General features: G+C 38.1%; 2 protein-coding genes across 2 annotated transcripts; both read left to right on the top strand.

The window, feature by feature from the left end:
- The first annotated feature begins 2,706 nt into the window (after positions 1 to 2,706).
- On the top strand, positions 2,707 to 22,132 carry LOC141633853 (vacuolar protein sorting-associated protein 41 homolog). Its single transcript, XM_074446231.1, has 19 exons — positions 2,707 to 3,102; positions 4,061 to 4,330; positions 4,417 to 4,596; positions 4,736 to 4,996; positions 6,797 to 6,929; positions 7,093 to 7,183; positions 15,549 to 15,651; positions 16,673 to 16,776; positions 16,890 to 16,983; positions 17,080 to 17,235; positions 17,319 to 17,381; positions 17,511 to 17,576; positions 17,887 to 18,087; positions 18,808 to 18,885; positions 18,962 to 19,081; positions 19,193 to 19,273; positions 19,457 to 19,542; positions 21,033 to 21,114; positions 21,440 to 22,132. The coding sequence occupies exons 1-19, from the start codon at positions 2,848 to 2,850 to the stop codon at positions 21,857 to 21,859; spliced, it is 2,844 nt and encodes a 947-aa protein (XP_074302332.1). The 5' UTR covers positions 2,707 to 2,847; the 3' UTR covers positions 21,860 to 22,132.
- Positions 22,133 to 23,949: 1,817 nt separating this feature from the next.
- LOC141627703 (uncharacterized) lies at positions 23,950 to 26,190 on the top strand. The gene is made up of 9 exons (XM_074440929.1): positions 23,950 to 24,097; positions 24,174 to 24,261; positions 24,354 to 24,481; positions 24,600 to 24,684; positions 24,944 to 25,183; positions 25,420 to 25,540; positions 25,632 to 25,811; positions 25,893 to 25,952; positions 26,035 to 26,190. Exons 1-9 carry the CDS (start codon positions 23,950 to 23,952, stop codon positions 26,188 to 26,190), a joined length of 1,206 nt encoding a protein of 401 aa, XP_074297030.1.
- The last annotated feature ends 1,593 nt before the right edge of the window (positions 26,191 to 27,783 follow it).

Below are 27,783 nucleotides of genomic sequence, written 5' to 3'. Positions count from 1 at the left end.
AAGGTACGCTCTTGTTTCCTCCCTTTTGAGCAAGATCGTATTCTTCAAATGCGGATTAGTGAGACGAAACCTGAAGATACGTGGATATGGGACCTAGAAAAGAATGGGGAATACTCGGTAAAGTCGGCATATAAGGAGTTGGCAAGGAGTAGTGAAGATGAGGCAACGTCGTCTGACTTTGCTAAGGAGAAACAGCTGTGGAATCGCATTTGGAAGGCGAATGTTCTCCCAAGGATCAAAGTCTTTATGTGGCAATTGTGTAACAATTCAATTGCGACGAAAGATAATTTGGCACGACGAGTGCAGGCAATTAGCGTGGAATGTCCAATTTGTACTTGCGAGGTGGAGACTTGTCTTCACCTCATTCGGGACTGTGGGTGGGCAGGGGGCTTATGGGATAGGCTGGGTTTGGAAGTACGTATGGGGGACGGGTATGAGCGGGTGAGGGAGTGGGTGGAGGATGTGTGGAGGGAGCTTGAGGGGAGTGAGATAGATACATTCATGATGGGGGTGTTGGGCGATATGGGAAGCGCGGAACAAGCTACTGTTCGAAGGGGTCGTGGTGGATGTGTTTAGGGTGGTGAGAAGGGTGGAAGATCTGAGGAGGGAGCTGGTTGTCGACAAAAGGGTGGCCGGAGCTGATGGTACGGGAGAGGCGGAAAAGGGTTGTTGGCTGAAGCCGGATAGAGGGTGGGTGAAGGTGAATATTGACGCCGGCGTTAAGGAGGGGTGGGGGACAGGCCTGGGTGGGGTGGCGCGAGACAGTGGGGGAGTGGTCTTATGGGGGTTGGCGAGAATACGGGGGGAGGGGACGATGGAGGTGCGGGGGCGTGAGGCCGGCGATCTTAAACGGTCTGAAGGAAGCAAGACGGAAGGGATGTCGACGTGTGGTTATCGAAAGCGATTGCAAGACGCTGATAGACGAGCTGAGGACGAAGTCCAAAGGAAGAAGCGATTTCCATTTAATTTTAGACGATATTAACGTCCTTTGTAATGCTTTTGATTCGGTCTTATGGTCTTTTGTTAGTAGGAAACATAACCGAGTAGCACATGAGCTAGCGCATCTTTGCTCCTCGCAGTTTGTTAGGAGAGTATGGGATGCCTCGCTCCCTAGATATGTTATGGACTTGTGTCACGATGATATTTCTAATATGAGGTAATACCGCCTGGGGTGGTTTTTCAAAAAAAAAAAAAAAAAAAGACGGGCCAAGTAACATACCACATTACGCATAAGACAAACAACAACTTGCGTGGTGGACCCCAAAAATGTCACCACTTTAAGGGTATTTGACCCGTCTCTTATTATAGACGGGTTGGGTAGATATATCCGTCTTGCCACTTTAAGGGTATTTGACCCGTCTCTTATTATAGACGGGTTGGGTAGATATATCCGTTTATAGCAAGACTTGCCAAACAAAATTATAAATTTATAACTGAGTTTTGTTCCAAGCACAACTAAAACTCGACACCACCTTCAACTTGTTGGAATTAATAAGGGAGCTGCTTTTTGTCGCCCGTGTTTTACTTAGTATCGCCCGAATTTAACAATGACTTTCCAATTCTACCCTTATATCTTATCTTTTGACTTTTCAATTCTATCTCCTCCCTTATTAGCCTCTAAACAATAATTAAATTCTGTAACTCTAAATCTCCAATCATGAACGACCGCAATTCACACGCAATAAACGAGATAAATTAATTAATTTGATCGTACATCTTTTTAAATTTTCGTTCTTCATTAGCAAGTTTATGGTTTAAGCGGTTTGACTATAAGGGCCGTAAAATTCTGGCATTTAATTGGAACTTTTGGACGGAATTTTGGACAGGGTTGCCGGCGCCGCTCTCCTGTGATGACCGGGGTGGTGGGGACCTGATCGCGCGTTTTAGATGAGAAACCCATGGAGCCTTCGTGTCAAGTTCACAATTCATCCACCGTTAGTTCGTGTACTTTAAACGAGACAACCGCGGTGCAATTATGTGATTGACACGATCAGATCACGGTGTGGGCGTCTTAGTTACACGATCAGTCGACGGTGTGGTCGTTTAGTTTGCATGATAAAGTCATGGTGATGTCGTGTGATTGGCGTGAAACCCTGCCTTCATTCGTATAATTATATTATTTCATTAATTATTTTTCGTTTTTAACTTTTAGTTAATCATCATCATCATAAGTCATAACATCATAATAGAAAATGAAGGAAAAGCAATATGATTCACAACCATCATCATTCAATTATGTGAGTATGCACACTAAAGCTATATTCAAGTAATAAGAAACAACCAATTCAAATTTGATCAAAGAAATACGATACTACAGCAATGGTGAACCATCCCCAACTCCGATAAATCGACAACAGTAGTGGCGTCTTCGAGCAACCAAGACAGCAATAAAACACTACTGCTGTGTTATCGTGTGAGCTAAACGACAATTCCGTTGGTGTGTCGTGCGAGGTTCACGACAGTTCCGTTGTCATGTGTCGCAAATGGCAAACGGTTAAAAAAAAGCGTGAATTTGAGGAGTGTGGAACAAATTTGAGAAATACGGTAGTAATATCGCTCAATTTGTTTTTTTTTTTTTCCTTTGAAACGTATTGTTTGGTGTAGAATGGCAATTTCGTGATTGTTTAATTTTAGAAGGGCAATTTCGTAAATTACTTGGGCGATATTAATAAAAATCGGGCGACAAAAAGAAAAAGTGATTAATAATGTGGCACTTTCCCCTGTCACAACTCTTTTGTTTTTTGTTGTGTTGCAAATAAAAACACCTCCCTCCCTCCATTGCAATAAACTAATAATAAAAACCTGACACCTCATCATTCCCCCAAACACCGTAAGTCTCCGGTGCAAATGTCCCCAATTTCGCCGGAAAACGGCGCCGACTACCGCGACGACGAAGCTCTTGATGAAGAAAGCGATTTCTCCGCCGCTGAAGACGCTGAAGATGAAGAAGATGAGCCTAAACTCAAGTATCAAAGAATGGGCGGAAGTTTATCTTCTTTGTTAGCGAATGATGCCGCTACCTGTATCGCCGTCGCTGAACGTATGATCGCGCTTGGTACTCATTGCGGCGCCGTTCACATTCTCGATTTTCTCGGCAATCAGGTGCTTTTTCTTTTGTTGATTGCTTCAAGTTCATAAGTTTGATTTATCGACACGGAGTAGTTTGTAAATCGTGTTTGTGATTGCGGAAATCGAGGTTTTATGTGATTTTAATTTAAATTACAGGATTATGTATGCTTTAGCTTATTTGATTAAGGTCAATTGGTTAATTAGAAACATTCAATTCAATATTTTGGTGTAATTGAATTGATATTTGGACTGTATGATGGTAGCTACAGAGTACCGATGTGAATAATATCGAATTTATGTGTTGAAATTGATCTAAAGGGGGGAATTTATCAACTTTTGATCAATATATCTGAGAAATTATGCCAATTCTTTTTCAGCTGATCAGCCTTTTTAATTGATTTGTACTGGAATTTGTAGTGTATAATGATGTTGGCTGATATTTTGAATTTCGTCAGTCTGGAGCGTCATAGAAAAAAGTTAGTCCCTCTGTCCATTCATTTGTATACCTTTGATTAAAATACCTCTCACAAAGAACAAAATAAAGGTAAATAAACGACCCGGAAGGAAGGGATATGGTGCTTGTATCGAAGCTCAGCTGCTTGGTTATTGGAAATTGTTCAACTTGAGTGAGGCGAAAACTTTATTAGGGAGAAAAAGGAAAGCTTAAAAGAGCTAATATTTTTGAAATTACTGCCTTATGTTCAATTTGGGTAGGCGTATTGAATTTTATTAGTGTAGTGTAGTGTAGTTTTCTTCAAATTGGCAAAGTTCCCCTGGTTTAGTGCTTCAAAATTACAGTCCGGCATACATGAGTTATGTGACTACCTGAGGTTATATTGACCGTGTAACTTATTTATTTTTGTCTGAAGTATTATCTTGTTTTATCATTATGAGGTTATTTGCAACTAGCCATCTCGAGGTAGAAAGTCATATATTTTCACTCTCAACTTGTTTTTCAAGTTAAAATGGTTTCCTTTTCTTCATCTACCAGGTTAAGGAATTCCATTCGCACAAGGCAGCTGTAAATGGACTTAGCTTTGATATTGACGGTGAATTTATAGGAAGTTGCTCTGATGATGGATCAGTTATTATAAGCAGCCTGTTCACTGATGAAAAACGCAAGTTTGAGTATCGCAGGCCAGTGAAGGCTATAGCTCTTGATCCTGACTATTCGAGAAAATCATCAAGAAGGTTTGTAGCTGGTGGATTAGCTGGCCAGCTTATATTCTACATGAAAAAGTGGTTTGGCTATCAGGATCAGGTTGACAACATTGCTTAGTTTACAAATACTTGATCCAGTAATGGATTTGTTGCTGTATATTTGATAAGTAATATGTGTTGTTGTAGATATTGCACTCTGGTGAAGGTCCGATACATGCAGTGGCATGGAGGACAAGCCTTATTGCCTGGGCTAATGATACGGGTGTTAAAGTTTATGACACTGCTACTGATCAACGTGTGACTTTTATTGAAAGACCACGAGGAAGTCCTCATCCGGAGCTGTTACTTCCGCACCTTGTTTGGCAGGTTATTTGTTTTAACGCAAATGATAGTGCTTTTGGAGAAATTTATTACCGTTGCCTTATTCTTGTTTTAGCAAGCTCTTACTTTTTGAGGATGCTTGCTTCTGACTGCACTTTTCTTACCTATCTTGCGCTTAATTCAGGATGATGCACTCTTGATAATTGGCTGGGGCACATCTGTAAAGATTGCTTCACTGAGAGTCAATCCTCGTGGAGGTGCTAATGGCTCGTATATGCCCGGACCTGTATCAAGTGTCAGTCACGTTGATATTGTCGCATCCTTCCAGACGAACTATTACATTTCAGGTATTGCTCCATTTGGTGATTCATTGGCTATTCTGGCATATATACGCGGAGAGGAAGACGGAGAGAAGGATTTCAGTAGCACAGCTCCTACACGGCAGGTATATGCTCCTCTTTAATTTGAATTCCTGAGTACTTTGATCCGGCCTCATGTGGGCCTACAACGTGAGATAATTGTTGTTTCAGACTTGTAATCACAATTTAAATTGGCCGTGTCACATCCTTTGTTTTATTTGGATCTGGACATTATTCTTATTTGGCAAGTTGTCAGAAAGAAGTGCAACAATAATGTTACCCAGTGCCTTAAATGGCTCCTACCCATGATGAGCTCTGAGAGGGAGGCAACCTTACCCCATTTCTTGGGATAGAGGCAGGGATTTGGTGTCGTCTGATATGCGCTTTGCAGCAGGTTCTTAAAAATCAGGAGAACTTAGAATGTTCTAGTAACTGGACTAGCTGTGGGTAAATAACGGGTTCAGATCAGGTTCATGTCAGGTCACCATCAGGTGGGGCCATCGTCGGGTGACAAGTCGGGTTGGCATGGCATAGGTTATTATCGGGTCAGGTTAACAACATACTCCCTCCATTTCCTATTTTCTTCCCATTTTCTTTTTGGATGTCAAAGCTACCAAACTTTGACCGTAAATATATTGGAGAATAAAAATTATTAATTCATAGACAAAAATATTTTCATTTATTATCAAATCATCTTTCACAAAATATTATTTTCGACAAAAGTATTAACATTTACATGTCAGAAAATACAGTCAGTTTAATCTTGGGAGACGGTAAAAAAGCAAATAGGAAGAAAATAGAAAAATGGAGTATATTTTGGAGTAAATTATAAATTACTCCCTTTTAAGTTGCACTTTTCTAAACTTACTCCCTTATATGTTTCTTTTTTTAAATTACTCCCTTAAGTTGATTTCAGGCCAAAAGTTGCTACCAAGCTAGTTCTCAGGTGAAAAAAATACGTAAATGGGCGAAATTGCCCTCCGAAAAAATTACTCAACTCAAAGTGAAACCAACGTGAGAGCATTGGGCCGGTTCGCCTCTCAGAATTTTTGTGTAATATTAGTCGGATTCCTTGGGTCGGGTGAGCTTTTGCCAGCTCTAGCTGCCTCTAGCAGAACACATAAGAAATATACGTATAGATGGGCTTTCTATTCTTTTGTTCAATGTTAGTATCCATAGTTGTGATAGCAAGACTACATTCATCTAGTATAAGGTACAATGTACTTACTATTGTGTTGCAGCAGTTGTTTGTAAGATGTAGAGTGGTATAGTGTTATCGCATCAGGTGTATAGATCATATCCTCAGGCATCGAAGTTTCTTTTTTTACAATAAAATCTCCTCTAGGTGTTCTTCAAGTGCTCTCCAAGATCGTCCTCATTATTGGAGAGCAAATATTACTGTTTTTTTTCCCCTACAATAAGGCACTCTTCAATGAATAAAATTGAAAGTAGTTCTCCATGTGTTCTTGGGGAAGAGCAATGGAGAGCAGAATCTCCATCTGAAGTGGGCCATAAGTCCATAATGAATGATAATGTGAGGGGAAATTAGTTTTAATTTTAATTGTTTGTAATGTAAATATAAAAAGGTGGGACTAAGTTTTGAGATGAAGAGCATGTATTAGAGGTTTATCATTGTAGGTGTAAAATTGGTTTTTTTTCTCGAGTGTAAATGGAGAGCAAAATTGGTGTACGATGTCTTTTACTAATGTACATGGTCTTAGAGAGCGGGGTAGTAATTTTTAATCATTTAAGGGGCCTAGTGATTTGCTCTTCATCATACAAGTTGATTGTCAGTTGGCCCAGTAGAGTCAGCAGTCTGCTTTGCCAGGGGGGAGCTGAAAGTGACCACTGTCCACGACTTCACTGAATTTTTACTGTTTATGTAGGGTAATGCACATAGACCTGAAGTACGTGTTGTTACATGGACCAATGATGAACTTGCAACTGATGCTCTACCAGTTCAGGGTTTTGAACATTATAAGGCAAAAGACTACTGCCTTTCTCACACTCCTCTCTCAGGTTTCCTTTTCCCTACTTTTATGCTGTTTCATTCCCTTTTTTAAAGTTTGTGATTTGGCAGGGGAGAAGAGGGAAGGGCTTAATATAGAGGGAGTTTGGGGTGTGGCTGGGTATACTTTATTGACTGGTTTGGCTAATTAATACTTGATATTTTTTATTGCAGGGAGCAATTTTATCAACGGCCGGTGGGCAGCCGGTGATGAGCCACTCTACTACGTTGTTTCTCCAAAAGATACAGTTATTGCTAAACCAAGGTTGGTTAGTTTTACTTCTTTTTCCTTTTAGTCTTCTGAACATGAAAAGTTGTGACTTTGTATTGCTCTCTTCATTGTTGGTAGAAATCAGATCTGATTTGGCTGACTTTCTTTTTCATTTTCCCCCCTTTGGTGGACAAGGGGAAAATGAGGGTATATTATAGTACTCTTAACACATTATCAACCTGGAAGACATTTTACGTATTTGAAAGTGATTTCTGAATAAAGTTGGAAGTGTTAAGGGTTATGAGAAAAACTGAATTGAATACGGTCTTTTTGGATAGGGTTTTTTGATAACTGCTACCACAAGTAATTCACTTTTTGAGAACTGCTACCAAGGTAAAAAAAAGTTTAAAAACTGCTACCTTAATCCTTGGTTTGGTTAAAAATCAGTACCAATTAACACCGAAACTCAATTTTTTAGTTGAAAAGACTAAAATGCCCCTTCTTTAACCTTCCCCCTTCTTACCCATTTATATCACACATTTAACCTAACTTTTCAACTTAGCACTCATACTCACTCTATCAAATTCACCTTCATCACTCCACTTTTCATCTTCATCACTCATACAATCAAATTAACCTATTCATTTGAGGAATTTAACCTAACAAAATTTGCCTCCATCACTTAACTTGATTTACCTGAAAAAGCCCTTTGTCAGCACTTTGTACTCATTGTCATGTTTGTTGTCCATCCTTATTTACTCTTTATTCTTTATTCTTAATTTACCTTTAATTTAGTAGTGCAAAGTTCATAAAGGTCTTTGATTTCCTGAGTTATTTTTTTATTAGATTGAATGATATAAATTTTTTATTAGATTCCATAAACCCTAATTTTTGAATTTTTAATTTCATTGAAAGTTGTTCCATTGATTTGTTTACTTAACTCCCCTGTAATTGAACCCAGAAAAGGAGCTCGAATACATTGCTGCACAATTCAAATTACCAAAACCCAGATTTCACCACCCTAATTTGAAAACAAAACCCAGATTTCACCACCCTAATTTGAAAACAAATGAGAGATTTAACATAACTTAATGGGGTAGAAGAAGAGAGAACGAATGAATTGAAGGCAATGTTACCTGATATGATAGATTCAAAGAGAGGGGAATGAATGAATAGATTCAAAGAGAGGAAATGAATGAATAGATTTAAAGAGGGGTTAATGGAGTAAAAGGGTGTAAGGAATTAGGATGAGTGTAATGTTATAAAGAGGAGTGGAAGGGTAAAATAGGAATATAAATTATGACTTAATCCAAGGATTTGAAATGAATGGCTGAGATTCATTTTAATTGAGCTTCGGTGTTAATTGGTGCTGATTTTTAACCGAACCAAGGATTAAGGTAGCAGTTTTTAAACTTTTTTTTACATTGGTAGCAGTTCTCAAAAAGTGGATTACTTGTGGTAGCAGTTCTCAAAAAACTCTTTTGGATATAAGAAAAGCTGCTTAGAAAATGAGAGATGAAAGTTAGATCTCAATATAAATAGAGATAACTACTGAAGTAGTAAAGCAAATTCACGACCATAAAGAAGTTATGCCACTGAGTGAGTGATAGGCGTGGTTCTTAAAAAAGCCGTGAAGCCTCACGCCCATCAATGCCCACCAAGGTTCTTTACTGAGACTGAAAGTAGTGAAAGTTCTAGAGGTGAAAACGACTTTTATTTCTCATCTTCGATTGCTCTATACGTTAGCTGTTAACCCTTCTGCACAATTCATTTGTAATAAACTAATAATGCTAGATGTTAGACTAATAGGTAGTTATAGTGTATTGGATGTTACTCCCTCCGATCCAGACAGATGTAAACATAAGCAAAAAGTGGTTATTTAAGAAAAGGTGGAAAAGTGAGGGGTAAAGTAGGAAATATTGATTGGGCCACATGAGTTTATGTGGATTAAATAAGTAGTTGGTGAGTGGGTGTGTGGATGGTAAAGTTGTAAATATGTAGTGGATGTAAGGGTAATTTAGTTATTTTTCATGCCAAATATGGTATGTTACCATTGGTGTGGTTCATCCACTTTAGGTAAGTGTTATCATCTGTCTGGATCGGAGGGAGTATATGGTAGCCCTTCTAGCTAGTACCTTTCATTCCATTAGATTCCTTATACTTCTCAAAATGTGCGAGGGGAAATTTGAAAAGGATTAAGAATCAAGTAAATAGAGGGAGAACGTGAATCAGACTTGGGGGTTTGGATTGCTGTTTTTTTTACTACTACTATCGATTCCCAGTTAGTGAGAGCAAATTCTCTGTTTTTTCAAATGACAACCCCTAAAAATGGTCTCCCGCCGGAGACTCCTCCTCATAGTAATCTGGGCATGGCTCCGACATGTTCCCACCCCTTCCCAAAAACGCTAAGAGGAAGACTATGCACCTTACCGACTTCCTTGCCAACCCAACCCAACCCGGTTCCGCATCCTCATTACCAATTCCAGGTGAATATCGTTGCCACCCTGAAAATCCACAAGCCCCGGTTGTGTCATATTCATCGATGGCGCAAGGCCTCAGGACTAACCCTAATTCGTCTGACAACTCTTGGATGGATGAAACCGAGAGTGAATCAGAAGACGATGTTGAAGACGAAGAAGAAGAAGACAAGTTATGCCCTAAAGTCTATCTCACAAAGGAAGAGAAAGCCGCCATACGCAAACCCTGGCGCCATGCTCTTATTATTAAGATGTTTGACAAAAAGATCGGATATCTATCCCTAATGCGGAAACTACAAGCGAAATGGTCGATCAAGGGTAAATTAACCTTGACGGACCTCACTAGTTCTTATTATGTGGCTCGATTTTCATCTCGCCAAGATTATGAATTTGTAATCACCCAGGGCCCCCCTTGGATGATCGATGACCACTATCTCACCATCCGAAAATGGGTACCTAACTTCGTTCCTTCAGAGGATAGCATCAAGTTTTTGACAGCTTGGGTCCGTATTCCTAATTTGCCAGTGGAATATTTTAATGAAACCTTCCTTAAGAAGGTAGGGTCAAAGATAGGTAAAGTCATCAGAATCGACAAGAATACGGCCTGAGCTGAACGAGGTCAATTTACGAGATTGAGTGTAGAAGTGGATATCACAAAACCCCTTTTATCCAAATTCCGTTTATACGGCAAAATTTACTGTGTTCAATATGAAGGGTTGAAGATGATTTCCTTTAAATGTGGTAAAATGGGTCATCAATCCGAGGGTTGTAATACTCATTCTATCATTCCTAACTCAACATCTGAGACTCTAGCACAAGATGGTTCGAGTGTAACCATGATAGACCACACGACAATCATCAACCCCAATTCTCTAGAGGCAGGCCTACGACCGGAAGAGGAATCGGATTTCAGTGACTGGATGATGGTCCGAAAACCTCCAAGGCGAAAACGAGCAGAGAAGCCATTTGAATTTGGAAGCACCTCAAGAGATAATTCAGGTTCGAGATTCGGTGCCCTTAATTCGATAAACGAAGATAGCAATAATTCGGGTAAATCCAAGGGAATCTTCTCACAGTCAACCCAACCCCTATCTATGTGTCTAAAAATAAGGAAATCAATATCTCCCAAGTGCCAAAAAATAGGAAAATCATATCAACTAAAAATATATCTACTAATAAATCATATAATCATATTCCAAAAAAATCTCCTTCCCATAATCAAACTCATGCGGCTCGAGAAGTCTTAGGCAACGTCACTAATATCCACAAATCCAACCCTATTCCTCCCGCAACTCAAAACGAATCAGACAATCCAATTAAGAACGCCACAAGTAATACCCAATCCACCATCTCTGTTTCTCCTCTTCCCTACCAAAAAGAAAACCTATCCACCATAACAGTGACCTCGAGCAACCGCAATGGACCTGAACTTCTCGACGGTAGTCGATCTCTCTCCGTCTCAGGAACATACATTCAATCCTGAGCTTAACCCAAGTCCTCATGATACCACCATATCGACGATTCATGTTCACAACTTGACATAATGAACTTGACATTCGAACAAGTTCAGGAGAATCCAACGAGCCTATGGGTCGAGATGTCGATTCCATGGAATGTTAACAAGGTACTGTCCTTAATAAATCGTTCTTACGTGTCCCAGTTACCGTCTTTACCTTTTCTTATGTCGGATAGAATACCAAGTTTGACACCCAACTTACCTCACATTACGTGTATGGTATGGAATTTCCAAGGTTCAGCTAGTAGAGCTAAGCTATCAGCTCTAAAAGATATTATTCGCACTTATAAACCGTCTGTGTTTGCCCTCATCGAAACACACATGAGGGAGAACACGCGGAGAAGGTTCAAAAAATCGTTGGATATGATAGTCATACCCGTGTTGATGCTACTGGATTTCGGGAGGCATTTGGGTCTACTGGAATTCGAACATAGTGAGAATTACCCCCATCACGAATCACCCTCAATATATTACCATGGAAATATCCCGGGTAAACGAGACACCTTGGTTCTTTACGACTGTTTATGCTAGTCCTGACCCACATAATAGAAGAGAGCTTTGGGCAGAACTAGAAGAGTTTGCTAGAAGAAATGATCATCCATGGATGGTAGCGGGTGATTTTAACGAAACTAGAAGCTTATTGGAGAGACACGGAGGAGATAATAACATGGCTCGACGCTGCGATCTATTTAATAACTGGATTGATAATTGTGCACTCGTTGAGTTAGAGTTTTCTGGTCCGTCTCACACTTGGGCCTGAGGCAATACACCAGAGACTCGACAAAGCGCACGTTTAGACAGAGCTTTGTGCAATAGCAATTGGAGTATGTTGTTCGGGGATGCGAGTATGAAACATTTACCGACTATACAGTCCGACCATTGTCCTCTTCTTATATCGCCTAATGGATTTGCTCCGCTCAATTCGGTACAAAGACCTTTTCGCTTCCGGCCAGCTTGGCTCACTCACGAGAAATTCACTGATTTCGTCTCGCGTCAATTAAAAGCAAGAATTGAAGGGTGTCAAAGAAAACTATCTACTAGCCGAGATAGAGGGACCATTATTTTGGAGGCTAAATTGCGCAAAGAATTAGACGAGGTGTTGGAAAGGGAAGAGCTTCTTTGGTACCAAAAGTCTCTGGGTTGATTTTATTCGGGACGGGGATAGAAATACCTCTTATTTCCATGTGAGTACTTTAGTAAGAAGATGGCGTAATCGGATCAACGCATCGAAGAATAACGAGGGGGCCTGGGTGGAACACAAAAACGATCTCAAGTCCTCGGTGGTGAATTTTTATACGAATTTATATACCCAGGAGGGAGAGTATGAAGCAAATGCGGGTATTCCTTATGATTTGTTCCCAGAACTGGCCAGAGACGATTTTGATTGGCTCACACGACCATATACCATAGCTGAAATAGAAAAAGTGATTTTTAATTTGGGTGCCCTTAAAGCTCCTGGACCAGACGGATTTCAAGCTCTTTTCTATCAGAAAAATTGGACCATTGTCCGACAAGCAGTTTGCGAGACAGTTATAAAAGCTCTACAAGGTAAAGGTTTTCCTGAAGATTTTAATGATACACATATCGTCCTTATACCTAAGGTAATTGGCCCTGAATATATTACACAATTCCGTCCAATAGGTCTTTGTAATGTCTCTTATAAAATCGTCAGCAAAGTATTAGCTAATCGTATAAAAAAAGTCTTACCACAGCAAATCTCCGATAATATTGTGGTATTTTAGGAAGTTATCTATACTATGCGAAGAAAGAAGGGTAATAAGGGTTTTATGGCTATAAAAATTGATCTGGAGAAGGTATGTGCCTCCCTGCTTATTTGGTCGATGTTATAATGGAATGTGTCACTACAGCTAGGATGCAAATCCTTTGGAATGGCGAACCAACTGAAATGTTCAAACCCTCGAGAGGAATTCGACAAGGGGATCCCCTTTCTTCCTATCTCTTTGTCATGTGCCTCGAGAAATTACAACAACTTATTGATGAGGAAGTTCGAAATCAAAATTGGAAACCCATACAAGTATGTAGCAACGGCCCCATGATTTCTAATTTATTCTTTGCAGACGATATGGTTCTCTTCGCTGAAGCAAATATCGATCAGGCTACTATTATCAACAAGGTATTAAATATATTTTGTCGAGCTTGTCAGTGTAGCCAAATCACGTGTGTTCTTCTCTTCGAATACGAGTCCTGTCATCAGAGGCGTTGTTGCTTGCAAATAGGGGTTTGATATCACCGATGATTTGGGTACTTATCTGGGTATGCCGACTATAAATGGACGCGTAACACGACAAACATTTAGCCATATTCTCGAAAAATTCAATGCTCGGCTGGCCGGTTGGAGCACGAAGCATCTATCCCTTGGAGGCCGTGCTACTCTAGTTCAATCTACTCTCTCCTCTATGGCCAATTATAGTATGCAGACAGCCAAGATTCCAAAAACTACTTGCGACTCGATTGATGCTAAAACTAGAAGATTTCTTTGGGGTGGCGATGAGAACAAAAAAAAGATACACCTTTCATGGGAGACAATACAAAAGCCTAAAGATAAGGGTGGACTCGGGATAACATCCTCCCGACAAGCTAACGCGACATTCTTAACAAAGCTCGGTTGGCGCGTATTATCGTCTCCCAACAGCTTGTGGGCTCGAGTTTTACGGGCCAACTACTGTAGCGGGAGATGTGATGTGGATATGTTCAAACCCAAAGCGAATATGTCAAATGTATGGGCGGGTACCTCGTCACAAGCGGCTAATATTATTAAGGGTAGAAGAGGGCACTCTCTCACACACATCAATTCTTCCTATACCGGACTCTCTACTCAGGAGCAACATGTGGGACGAAGATTCGGGTTGGAAATGGGATGTCTTCGCTAATTTCCTTCCGAGTGATAGCCTTCTTAAAATTGCCTCGTTTTCTTTGTCCCCTGACCCGAACCTCGTGGATTCCCTCTACTGGAACGGGACTTCACATGGTAAATTTACCATCAAATCTGCTCTCAATATTATCAAGGCGATGGATCGGGTTCCTGAAATCAACCAAGTTCGCTGGCATGCGATTTGGAAGTTACCCGTCCAACAACGAATCAAATTTTTCATTTGGCTAGCTGCTCACAAAAGAGCCATGTGCAATGTAGCTAGGGTCCGTCGCAATTTGTCAGACGATCCTAGCTGCCCTCGATGCTGCGCTGAAGAAGAGAACATGGATCACGTACTTCGTCTTTGCCCGTTTTCCCGTCACATTTGGAGTCTTCTTGGTATACCCTCATCTCTCCCATCTTCTTATAACATTATTTACTCGGATTGGATCTCTTTAAATGCTAGTAATAGCATCGATGTGGGTATCGAGGACTGGTCGATGAAGTTCGCCATTACTTGTTGGTGGATTTGGAGATGGCGTAGCAATGTTGCGTTTGGTCGTGCTACCGAAAACCCAACGAACCCTATCCCTTTTCTACAACAACAATTCGAGTCTTCAAAAGGAGCCTTTGATAAATATTCGCTATTCATTCCTACGCCGGGATCTCGACACAGAGAAGTACTTATTCGATGGCATCCCCCTCCTCACACTTGGTGCCTTCTCAATACCGATGGGGCTTCAAAAGGAAATCCAGGTCCAGCAGGTTGCGGAGGTATCTTCCGAGACGATACAGGTAACTTTATCTCAGCTTATTTGTTCTCAGGCGGGTATTGCACCTCAATGAGAGCGGAGATGTTAGCCCTAGTCGCTGGGTTAGAAAGAGCGAGTTCATATAGAGCACGTGGATAATGTTGTCTGCGTTGATTTGGTTCTAAAGGATCAGCTAGTAAGCAATAGTATTCGCCCCCTCGTGGTTCGATGCAAGGAGCTTATTCGTTTACCCGGATGGCAAGTTCATATAGAGCACGTGTTTAGGGAAGCAAATCGAGCAAGTGATTGGCTAGCTAATCAAGGTGTTAACGCTCCTACTAAAGTCACTTTCATCGAAGAACCTCCGGATGCCCTTAGATCAATTCTCCGTGAGGATTTGTTAGGGGTTACTACCCCTCGTTTGATTTCTTAGTTTCGGGTTTTTTGCCCTCTTATGTACCAAAAAAAAAAAAAAAAAAACTATCGATTCCCAGTTAATCTTGTTCTCTAGTGATTGAATGAGGTGATACAATTGACAATGCCTTCATTAAAAAATGCTATCTTCCTAGCTATATTCCTCAAACTTAATTACTATCCTGCAAATGAATTGGAAAAAACTTGTAATTTGTCGCTGAGAAAATTTCTTGTCCTCTTAAGGTTCACTTACGTTTTAATTAAAAAAAAAAAAAATCTCAGATCAATTTTTTTATTCTTCATCAACTGAAGGACTTCCATCTTGTGCAAGTTTATGGATGGAACTTTGATCGTGTCCTTGCTGATGTGTGTTAGTGACTAATATCAGGGATACTGAAGATCATATTAATTGGCTTCTTGAGCATGGGTGGTATGACAAAGCTGTAACTGAAATTGAATTAACACATGGAAGAAAAGAACTTTTTGAAGAGGTTGGTGTTCTGGTTATTTATTGATCTGATATGTTACAATGTCTATTATCAAATCTGCACGATTGTAATATCTCTCATCTCTGCTCCGAGCTAGATTCAATAAACAGAACCATTTTCTTAGTACTTGGTTTCAAAGCGATGAGATGTAAATGTTCTGTTTATCATCACTGCTCTGTGGTAGATCCCAAGAAAGTTAGCTATTTGATCTAGTACTTTGCTCCAAAGTTGGTGAAATATGGAAGTTGATTATGTATTTTATAGCCCAGTATAATATCCTGTAACATCTCAGTAGTTTTTGGGACATTGGGTTACCTTCTATTCCGACTATTTTCTATACCAAAATTGTTTGAACCTGTTATTCTACTTAATTCATTCTCTCTTTCTTTTTTTCTTTCTTTTTTTCTTTTTCTTTTTCTTTTTTTTTTTTAAATATTGGGTTTGTTTTTCTATGGTGCTGTGAATAAGGGTGTGCACTGCCAATCGGCTGAATTTTAAAACAGTCATTTTCACGTTCCAGTCCCTTTTTTTCTTCTTGGCATATCAACATGCTTATTAATTTTTTTTCCCTTTAATTCATTATGACTCACAGATTACCATGCACTTAAATTTTTTCTGTCCATCAAGATCATTTCCCAAGATTACTTGTTCGCACTTCATTGACTTAAAGTTAATTCGTTATGACTCATTGACTTTCTTGAATAAAAGTTTTCTCTTATATCTTTCCAAGTATGGACTTATTTGTGAGGGACTTCTTTTCCTAAATTTGCTGTAGTGTGATGGATGATGGTTTGTGTTAGACAAAGGCTGATGCTATTCAACATAGTATTTCTTCATGCAATTTTTTTGCCATTTCATCTGCTGTGAGTAGTAATTCTCTTGATACATTAACATAAGGAATTTATTGAGGAAACCAGTGGGGGTAACCTCCATTCTCAAAACAAGGGCTGGACTTTCTGGTACATGTTTATCTGAGAAGTTGACGTAATTCTCATTTATCTCATTGTTGTTGGAAATTGAATAGGTGGGATCAAGGTACTTGGAGCATTTGCTTGCTGAGAAAAAGTATAGTGAAGCTGCAGAATTGTGTCCCAAATTGCTTCAAGGTTCAGCTTCAGCATGGGAAAGGTATTATAGCTTTCAAGTACAGCAATGCCTTTTCTTAAATCGATATCTTATATTACTTGTAAGAAAATGGTTATTTTTTTCTTATTGGATGAGATTTGGTTTATTGTCAATAGATGGATTATCCGCTTTGCTCAGCTACGTCAGCTGGCTATTTTAGCTCGTTACATGCCAACGGAGAAGCCTAAACTTAGTGATACTTTGTATGAGGTTTGTGGCCTACATAATTTTATGCACCCCCTCCTTCCCTCTTTTTGGTGGTGGTTATTCTGAAATCTGAATATGTCGTTTCCTTCTGTTATTCAGCTTGCTCTCGTAGCTCTTGCATTGAATCCAAATTACCACAAGGACTTTTTATCAGTTGTGAAGAATTGGCCACGATCAGTTTATTCAGTAGTGCCTGTTTTATCCGAGATAGAACCTCAGCTTAGAGCTTCGTTGATGACTGATGATTTGAAAGAGGTCATCTCTTGTTTCTTTATTTTGATGATGCAGCTCATGATGATTTCTTTCTCAAGTGTTACTACCCTTGTTGTGTATGGCAGGCATTGGCTGAGTTATATTTGAGAACTGGGCAAAATGAGAAAGCATTTTCATTCTTTGCCGACGTAAGTATATACAGTATAGTTTAGTTTGATGACGAAGTTTTGTGGTGGACATTTGAATATGAAGTTGCACTTTCCAATTCAATATTTGCTTCTTGAACTACGTATTTATGGTTTGCTTACTTTCTGCAGCTTTTAAAACCAGGTGTTTTTGACTTCATTGAAAGACATAACCTGCATGCTGCTGTTCGTGAAAAGGTAGTGTGTTATTATTATGAGGCTGGACATTGTCTTGATTACTATTTTGAAGACAATGGACTATTTATCTTGGGCTAGGGTTATTTTCTTGTATCCTTATTGGCTAAGGAAGCGAGTGCTTTTTTCAGTTCTCCAATTACCCTTCTTCAAAGGAACTGGGATAGTTGCATGTTGTTGTAATTGCATCTGTTAAAATAGACTATATGAAGACATCTATAGTAGTAGTAGTTGCATGTTGTGTTTTGGATACATCAACCATGCAGCCATATGAGTTTGGATTGACTTGTGCATTTGATTCCTATCTTCACAGGTGGTTCAACTGATGATGCTTGACAGCAAACGTGCTACCTCCATACTAATCCAGCAAAGGGATCTGATTACACCAGCAGATGTAGTATCACAGCTTCTGAAGGCTGGAGATAAATGTGACCTCCGATACTTCTTGTATCTTTATTTACATGCTTTATTTGAGGCCAGTCCTCATGCAGGAAGGGATTTTCACGATATGCAGGTATTAATAGATTGTGGCACACAACTTTAGTTGATTGCATCTAATATAGTAAGTTAGGTTCATTAGTATACATGATTTATAACCATGGAGTTTGACCCCTGGCTAGCCTTTAGTGCCCCTGTTGTTCAAGCTTGTCTGGCGTGACTATCATGATCCTGCATGTTCCTACATTCCTTTCATGCCTTAGTAATTTGTTTATGTCTTGTCTCTGATCATAAGTCCAGCTTTCTTACCTGATTACACGTCAACTACCTTTTGATTGGATGGAGGAATATAGAGGAAAGGGAGGGTAGCAGTTTCTTACCTGATTACAGGTCAACTCCTAAAAGCCAAGTAGAAGTCCCTCCTACATAAAATTAGGAGGGAAGCACCAATACTCCATTCCACCTCTCCTGTTCATCCTTTTGTATTCAAACTGCTCTTATTTCTTACTTTTATTTAGGAGCCGTTCATAGTTTTTTTTGTAGCATTATTATTTTTCTGCTTAAATGTCACGTGTTCTCATTTCTGCGTTAAGACAATTTTTTTGTTTTGAGAATAATGTCACATGTATTATTATTTGGGGGCTTTTCTTTAATTCATCATGGCAGTTCTAACTCTGTTAAGTTTGTGACTAAACTAGTCTTCATGTATCTGTGGGTGTATTGCATGGTTAATTTATAGTCCGTTTTGTATTTCTCTATTGTCTGCTCTTATTGTTTTTTGATTTTATGCTAATAGGTGGAGCTATATGCAGATTATGATCCGAAGATGTTACATCCTTTCCTTCGTAGCAGTCAGCACTATACACTGGAGAAGGTTAGCATATCAGACTTTTTTGTGAATATAAAATATCAGAAGTGTTCTGAATATTCTTTAAACTCATTGATTGCAGGCTCACGAAATTTGTGTGAAAAAAGGTTTTCTGAAAGAGCAAGCTTTTATTCTCGGACGAATGGGAAATACAAAACAAGCCCTTGCTGTTATCATAAATGATTTGGGTGATATGGAAGAGGTAGTTTATTTGACCAGAGTTTTTGCATTTTGGAGATTATCAAAGTGACTATGTATAAGTCCCTTTAGGATATAATTGGTATTTAATGGAACTAATGGTTGATGTCTGCAGGCTTTAGAATTTGCAAGCATGCAAAATGACGATGATGTCTGGGAAGAATTGATCAGACAATCTACCCAGAGGCCTGAAATGGTAATTCTAGTGTGCTACTCTGAATGGAACTTTTCTTTGATATTTAAGCCTGGCCACGTATATGATGGAAGATATTTTAAATGCAGCAGTCAATGATATATCTTGTTTATCCTTTGATTCCTGTCAAGTTACATATTTTCACAATTTTCTGTTTTTGGCACCCATGTCTTTTGCTATTGGCAGATTGGCAGGCTGTTGGAGCATACTGTTGGCAACCTTGATCCTCTACATATTGTAAATGTTGTACCTGATGGAGTAGAGATACCCCGGTCAGTGTCGCCATCTCTGCTCAGTTCTAATGATTTTGCTTGGCTATTAGCTTGTTTGATTCCTCTAAAATTTTGTTCTGGCTTCCTTGGATAATTTCATGTTAAGTTATGCAGTTTCTCTTGTTTATCATCTGCATTAGAAAAACAAAAAGAAAAAAAACAGGAACACATTGTGGATGATATATAATAATGACTGTTTCACAGCTGTAATGATAAGTGCATTCACAATAGGTGTTTACATAATTATGCACATGTTTATATAAGGAGACGATAAATAACTTGAGAAAAGGACCGAGTGGATGGATCATTAGAAGAAATCAAGTCTACTTGATACTACTTAGCCCATAATGTCATGCCAAATGCCACCTCCCATCTCTCGTTCCCCATCCCTTACACTTTGTTTGAATAGAGGGAATTGGAGAATGGGAAGGGAGGGATTAGGAGAGAGACAATTTCCCCTCCAACTAAGGAAATATTTGGAGGGAAAACTCTCACCATCCATTCCCCCTTCCCTCCCTCCCCCTCCCCTCCCTTTCCTTTCCATTTGGATATCCAAACAATGCCTTAGACTGTCATCTGCCCGCCCACCTCCCTTAGCCACCCCAAGTCCCCTACCATGGCTTCTCAGGTACAGGCCACTCACTCCACCACGTTGACACCACAGACCTGTCAGAAACCACGTCACAAAGTACCCTATGACGTGCCGAACCGAGGGGGAACATCCCAAAAGGGGAAGTGTGAAGAACATAGCATGACGTAGGGAGTATATTATACTCACAAACACACTCTCATTTCAACATATTTATATTTCTATTCAACTCTATGTCTAAAATATACCTCATACTGGCATCTTGTATCAGTGTGTAACGAGTTGAACATTAAGAGTACTGGATAAGGGTGGTTGGTTTGAGATGAGAAACTTAAGTGATGAGAAGCAATATTACCTAAAATGACGTTAGCAGCCAGCAATTAACCTACAAATTAATTTGGAAATATTCTAACTAGTATACCTTGAATGCTCTTGTATGTGAACAACCCAATTGTAATATGTCAGTTTAGGGGATGTAATTTGTTGTTTCTGAGCTTTATCCTAGTCGGACAGTCGGCTGTCTGAATTCTCTTCGAAGGTTGCTCCAGCAAGGTTCTCTCTTAAAAACTAGAAAAACTGTATTAGACTATTAGAGATATTTCGAGGAGCAGTCCTGATAACACTATGACTATGAGAATCAGATAGACTAAATTGAAACTAAGCATATTCTTTTGCCGTGTAAGTGACATTATTTTTTTGCATTGATCTTTTGATTCATAAAGTGAACTTGTGCCTGCTTTTAATTTTAATTCAAATTTCAAAGTATAAGGCTTTTAGTTTGTATGTCAGCTCGTGTTATATTTTTTGCGAATATTAGCAAAAGAAGTCGCCATAATTGCATTAGTAACTTTGTCATATTGTTTTTTTCACTTCTTATAGCTGTTTGAATGGCCTTATGCAGGCTTAGGGACCGGCTTGTCAAAATTATTACCGACTATAGAACTGAAACTTCTCTAAGGCATGGTTGTAACGATATTCTAAAGGTGATCCAATGCTTTTAGTCTTGCTATCTTAACTTTACTTGCAACCCCCTCCATCCATTTATTTATTGGGATATATTTGACTTTTAGTAGTCAAAAGATGTCGACTTTGATCGGTATTTTCTCAAAACATACAATAGTTACGACATTTTTAAAAAATGAAGATAACAATATTTTTGAGAATTTTGACAAATCAATTATGATAAATTTTACATTTGAAATTAATGGATAAAGTGGACATCAGTTGACAATCAAAGTCAAATGGGACAAAAAATTGGGATGGTGGTCAGATGACTTAACTGAGCTGGAAATTTGGTGAGCTCAACAGACCGACATAGTCAATCTTTTGGTCAAATGCTACAACGAAGCTAGGCATGCTATTTATATCAGCAACGAGGAAGAGGAAGCACGAAGTAAAAGAGATGATAAAAGGAAACCGGAGCCTTTAGCAAGGGCGCAAAATTTAAGTTTGAAAAACATGGAATTGAAGTCGAAAACTAGGTCAGGTGGTCGATGTTGCATGTGCTTTGACCCTTTCACCATCCAAAGTGTCTCGGTTGTCGTCTTCTTTTGCTGCCATGCTTACCATATGAACTGTTACGTGGATTCTGCCAATACGTTTAGTGACGATCAAGGGGTCCATGATGATTCTGATTACAATGAATATGACAACGAAGAAGAGCGTGATGAAAGACCATCAGACTCTCCTCTGTTTCGATGTATTTTATGTACCAATGCAGCTAGATGACATTGTCTGGTTTGCTGTATTTTTTGGGTGTATATTATTGTATTTATAGCAAGCGGGTTTTTCTTCTCAAAAATGAAGGAGTGAAATTGGAGAGATTGCTTTGATTATCCAGCTTTCTCTTCTCTGAGAGTCGGGTTTTTATGATCGGGTTTGTCTGTTGTATCTTGTTTGTCGATGTACAACCCTTGGTTGTACGTCTTCTATTCCATTAATATTATTCCCATTTATCTTTTTAATAATCCAGAGTCAATCTTGACCATATTTTAGTTTCAATGTGCACTAATTACCTTCTCTTTTTTTCTTCTTCCTCTTCAATAAATCAAACGAATGAAACTAGATAAATTTTACGTCTGTTGCTTTTTATATTTGTAGAAACTATATGTGACCAGTGAATATTGACCACTTGAGCCACTATATGGGAATACTCTTTCTATATAATACCCTTGGTTGCATTATTACACTGTCGTCCTTAAATAAATGAACAAACTATCTTATCTTAATAAATACAATAACATTTAACGCATTCCTGTGCGTCCACGTCAGCAAAAGCAATTTCTTTTTTCCAATTCCGACATTGCGGGTCTCACATATAAAAGTACGGATTTAATTGCCAAATAGTTTGTTCTGATGTTACTTGCGTAATTGTTCGCTACATACTCATCTAATCATTCGCGCCGATTGATTAAATTATTCATGCAATTCGAGGAGACTGATTCAATTATTTGCCCAAAAATATGTAATACGTAATTATGCAGAATACCCAAATAAAATTTCAAGATTTTATATTACAATAAAATCAACTACATCATTTTACATTACAATTATTACCAAATTACAAATACAATTTTCACATATATACAAGAAAATTAACTACTATTTAAAAAAAAGACAATTGTAAATAAACTACATAGTAAAATAGCCAAACAATAATTTGCAAAATCATAAAAATAGCTATACAGCTTACAAAATTTTAAGATTTATAATCTGCAAAACTATATAAATAGCCAAAATGATTACAAAATCTAAATACTTAATGATTACAAGTTTTGATAAAGTTAAATATCACATATAAATAGCCAATGTAAATAAAATATCATAATAAAAAATATCGATAATCAAATACTTTAAAGAAGTAATTATTTTCAAAATAGCATTACAAAATATTCGTTTTAATAATTACCAAAACTATGGAACTATTATAATAATTTCAAAATAATTTCAAAATGATACATCTCAAAAATTTAAATCATAGTTTAAAACATCCTCTCAGATTTGGTCAGACCGCCAATCATCACCGAGAATTTACTTGGAGCAAAAATTTCAGGCAACTATCTAACAGCCGCCATTCCAGTTACGGAAGGTGGCAATGTTAGGCTACCAAGAAAAATCCGCGTCAACAAGTTTATTAGAACGGCCTAATTTTCATCATAATTTATGATTTACGATAATAACTCAAATTTGCACTCTTGGGCCAACATCAGTCCAATCCACATTCCCCTGGCCTTTTAGATTTCGAGCATGAACAGAACATTCCAGGAGAATAATGGTTATACTTCAGTTACAAACATAGTGGAGGAGTGGAGGAGTGGAGTACTGATAAAGAGAAGTTAGCAGCAGTTTTTCCCACTAATTAGGGCAACTGCAAGTCTGTACCTTATATAAAATAAACAGAACCAAACATCACACTATCATTTACACCATCAAACAATATTCATAAACATGGCAAATCATGAAGTAATTCCAATTTCAAGCATCAAGGAGATTACTCCAAGGACGGAATTTATCAAGGTCCGGTAATTTGTATGTGGCTACGAAAATCGGACAAGAATCCATCTGTGGTACAAGGCGTAGAACTTATACTTGCTGACCAAAATGTATGCTCACCTTATTTACATTTTTACATCATATTACTCCACCATTTATGTTTAATTTATCGTACCAAACTAATATAACATTGTTGTTAACAGGGAGATACCATACAAGCAACAATCAAGAAGAGTTTGGTGAAGATTTTCTTAGAAGTGCTCAATGAAGGTGACACATATAAGATAAGGAAATTTAATACTTCGTCCAATAGACTCGGCTACGACATGGCAACATATCATCAATGCAAGATCTGGTTCAAGTACAGTACAAAGGTCATACCAGCACCAATTCCAGACATTCGTCATACGGTTCATACCTTCTACACATTCAAAGACTTTGCTATGGGCGCAATGCCGGATAAACTCTATGTTTGTATGCATCTTTCACCTAATCTCCACCAAAATTTCTGACAAAATTCATTTTAAGTAACAAATGTCTAACTATACAGATGTTATTGGACAACTTGAACATGTTTACCCAATCAAACTCAACGGTGATGGAACAAAGAGGATGACAATCGTTCTAGGAAACTATGAGTAATACACTACCTTTTTATTTTGTAGTTTGTGTAAACAAAAATCTTCTTTTTTAACAAAACATGTATCTTATAAACACAATTTTTTTTCAGGAATGAGCAACTGTGTTGTACAGTTTTTGGTGATTATGTTGATCAAATGACAAAAATTGAGAATGAATTCAAAAACAAAAACAAACCAACTTTGGTTTTGCTCTACATCAAAAGATTTGTCTATAATGGTAAGAATATATACTCCATATTTTATGCAATAATTCTTACACTGTATACAATGCAAAATACATTTTACGCAAGCATTTCAGTTTAATCTAATGCCATATGATCAATAATATGATTTAGGGGAAGTGAGCATCGCCACAACATGGGGAGCAAGTCAAATTTTAATCAACCCCGATATGTTTGAAGTTCGTCAATTCAACCAACGGTAATTAAAGTTGTTCTGTTTGCATGTCAAACTTGAGTTACGATTCCAACAACTTAAATTTTAAAACATTTCTTTTCAAAGTTGTTCTGTTTGCATGTCAAATTATTGATAAAGTTTCATCAAATTATTGAGTTACGATTCCAGCAACTCAAACTTAAATATCATCAAATTCAAAAAACACATCAGAAAAAGTACAAATATAAGTAAAAAGAAACAAACAGGCCAAATTATTGATAAAGTTTCATTGTATCATTACCAGTTTCCCAGCTGCTGAAGGGGTCCAAAATCTGTTTGGTGTTCCAGACAATGCAACTCACCATCCAGCCATTCTCGCAAGTGCAAACATTAAGTCATTAGACGAAATTCAGACCTTGACTCAAGGAGGTTCATATGTGACTTTGGCTACATTTGTAGAATTGGCAACATCTGGTGTGAGTTGGTTCTACAATTCATGCACGGAATGTAGATCAAAAGTTCAAATGAAGGATGACGGCTTATGGTATTGTGATAAAGAACGACCAAACAAACCACCATGCTCTTTAAAGGGGGTTGGCACGAAATCAGCTATTCCTAGGTACAAAAATACTATCCTAACATGTGGTATTTATTTATTTACACAATACTATGTAATACAACTCGGGAGTCCAAAAATTACAATTACAACAAATAAATGACATAAAATTACAACAAACAAAAACAACACAACTAAAACATCACAATTTTGTTTCAAAACAGGTTCCAAGTTAAATTCTTTGTGACGTATGAAGGCAGCAACTTATGTGAATTTATCGTTTGGGATGACGCCATGACGGAGTTGCTTGGAAAAACAGCCCAACAAATACTTGATGAAGATGATGTATTCCTCAAATTATTTTTACTATTAATTTCAGAACATCAATTATCACATTTTGGCATTTTCGTCTAATAATTTTCGTTCTCCATTTCAGATTTTCACCCTTGTGCCACCACCAGATTTCAGGGCTCTTATTGAGAAGGAATTTATTGTCAAAATTAGGGTTACAAAAGAGTTCAACATTGAGCAGAAATCGCCCTCCTATGGTGTCATATGCTTATCTGATGATCCTACGACAATATCTAAGTGGAAAAACATCCATGCTGCATCAAAGGTACTTCAATTTACATACTCTAAATTTTACAGTACAATCTGTATATTTTACATAAACAAAATTCATGTCTTAATGCAACAGGAAAAATCAATGTCAATTTCATCGTCCAGCAAGGATACCAACAACACTGACTCCATGATGGTTGATGTTTTAAATTCCTTTCCCTTTATTACGTGAAATCCTACTGCTTAATCTTTTTACTTACAATATTATTATGTGTTAGGAAAAGTTGAGGGAGATGACTGAAGGCGAACCTGTCAGGGAAGTTGAGGAGTTAACGCCACAGAAAGATAATGTGGTAATTGTTGAAACGTCGGACAAATCATCTGCAACAAAACAGCAAGATATCAAAATGGGAAAGGCTCCACTGGATATTTAAAAAACTTTATTATTAGTGTTTTTTCGGTTTTGGACTATGTTTTATAACCTGACTGTTTCTTTATGTTTTTGCACCGTTATTTGGACTATGTTATGTATTTCAGTTTCAGGACTTAATTTGATGTCATTTAGTACAAGTGTAATAGTTGTACTAGGAAATATCGCTGCAGTAGACTACCGAGCAACCAAAGCCTTCAGATTGGACCACCAGCAAATTCCAATGAGCAGCTGCAGCAAATTTCAACGAGGAAATGAAGGCTAATGCAAAGATGAACTACGACAACATGCAAACAATAGAACTGATAAGGCTAAAGTCGTATCACCTTAATCAAAATAAATCTATCTCAGGACTAACAAGAATAGCTAGTGGTAAGACAGGTATCGAATCCACAGGGAGGCGGTAAAAGCTAGGTCTACAAATATTTAAGCTGTCTAAGGTAACCAATTTTGGGGGGTTTGTTTTGTGTTGATTGTAATAAACTAATTGCAAGTAATTAAATGATGTTTTAACGATATTATTAAAAGTCTAGGATTTACGGTTCACTAGGTCAATCAGTCGGGGATTATCAATCAATTACTAAATCTATCAAGTTGTTTAAGGTCATAAGATCGGTCGACTCCATTATGCCCTTTAGACCGATTCTAACATGCGGTCGCTATGATTAGATACTCTCTATATGATTGTCGCAGCCTATATCAATTCTAACCCGGTCGGCGATGGAATCAATTCGCTACACTAATTAATAACTCAGGCCTCAAGTTGATTAACTAGAAGAAGTACAACAATCAAACAACAACTTTAACGATATCAATAGCAACTAATTGATTTTCCCTTTTAATAAACCTAGATCCCCTTCATCCTAGATGATGGGATTAGCTACTCATAATTATAATAACAACAACAATGATGATTAAAGATGAACACATGATTGAAAGTATAAAGCAAGAATTAATGAACATAAAACAATAATAATTAATTAATGAGGAAAGATTAGTACCATACAAGGGAAAGATTAGGGTTCTAAGAGAGGTTTCCAGCAGTATCCAAGCAAAATATAACGTAGTCTAACAATAAAACACGAGTTTCTAATTTATAACAAAAGATAATCGTTTTAGGAAATTCCGGAAATTAGTCGCAGAGAGGATCTCGATCGAGTCGAGGTGACTCGATCGAGGACAGCTGCTCGATCGAGTCAGTGGTGACTCGATCGAGGAACCTGCTTCACAGACGGTTTCTTCTCTTCTTTCACTTCTAGTCTTCGTACTTCCTCGTTTCCCGTGCCATGCTTTGTGTATTCTTCTGTGCCGTCGCCGCCATGCTAATCTTAGCTTGATCATACTCGTATTGAGTCATTTCTGCATCAAAACACAAAATAGCGGCAGTATCGACAATTCATTGAAATAAAGCATATAAATGATATAATAGGCACGAAACGGTAAGTAAAATGGTATAAAGGGAGCTATAAAAGTATATATGAAAGTGATACATCAAACTCCCCCAAACCAAACCTTTGCTTGTCCTCAAGTAAAGCAATCAGGCCAAAACAAAGGACAACAAACAAATGGTGAATGAATAACTCAGAGCAAATGTCTA

The sequence above is a fragment of the Silene latifolia genome, chromosome Y, assembly GCF_048544455.1.
Source record: "Silene latifolia isolate original U9 population chromosome Y, ASM4854445v1, whole genome shotgun sequence".
In the NCBI taxonomy this organism is placed as follows: Eukaryota; Viridiplantae; Streptophyta; class Magnoliopsida; order Caryophyllales; family Caryophyllaceae; genus Silene; species Silene latifolia.
The sequence above is the reverse complement of the archived record's forward strand: the minus strand, read 5'-3'. Positions and strand labels throughout refer to the sequence as shown.

Bases quoted from the DNA above. Each gene is read 5' to 3' on its own strand.
- LOC141633853 (XM_074446231.1), top strand. From the start codon at position 2,848: ATGTCCCCAATTTCGCCGGAAAACGGCGCCGACTACCGCGACGACGAA. The intron at 3,103-4,060 runs GTGCTTTTTCTT...TTCATCTACCAG, and splicing joins TCGATTTTCTCGGCAATCAG to GTTAAGGAATTCCATTCGCA. The intron at 16,777-16,889 runs GTATTATAGCTT...TATTGTCAATAG, and splicing joins TCAGCTTCAGCATGGGAAAG to ATGGATTATCCGCTTTGCTC.
- LOC141627703 (XM_074440929.1), top strand. From the start codon at position 23,950: ATGGCAACATATCATCAATGCAAGATCTGGTTCAAGTACAGTACAAAG. The intron at 25,184-25,419 runs GTATTGTGATAA...GTTTCAAAACAG, and splicing joins ATGAAGGATGACGGCTTATG to GTTCCAAGTTAAATTCTTTG. The intron at 25,541-25,631 runs GTATTCCTCAAA...TCTCCATTTCAG, and splicing joins AAATACTTGATGAAGATGAT to ATTTTCACCCTTGTGCCACC.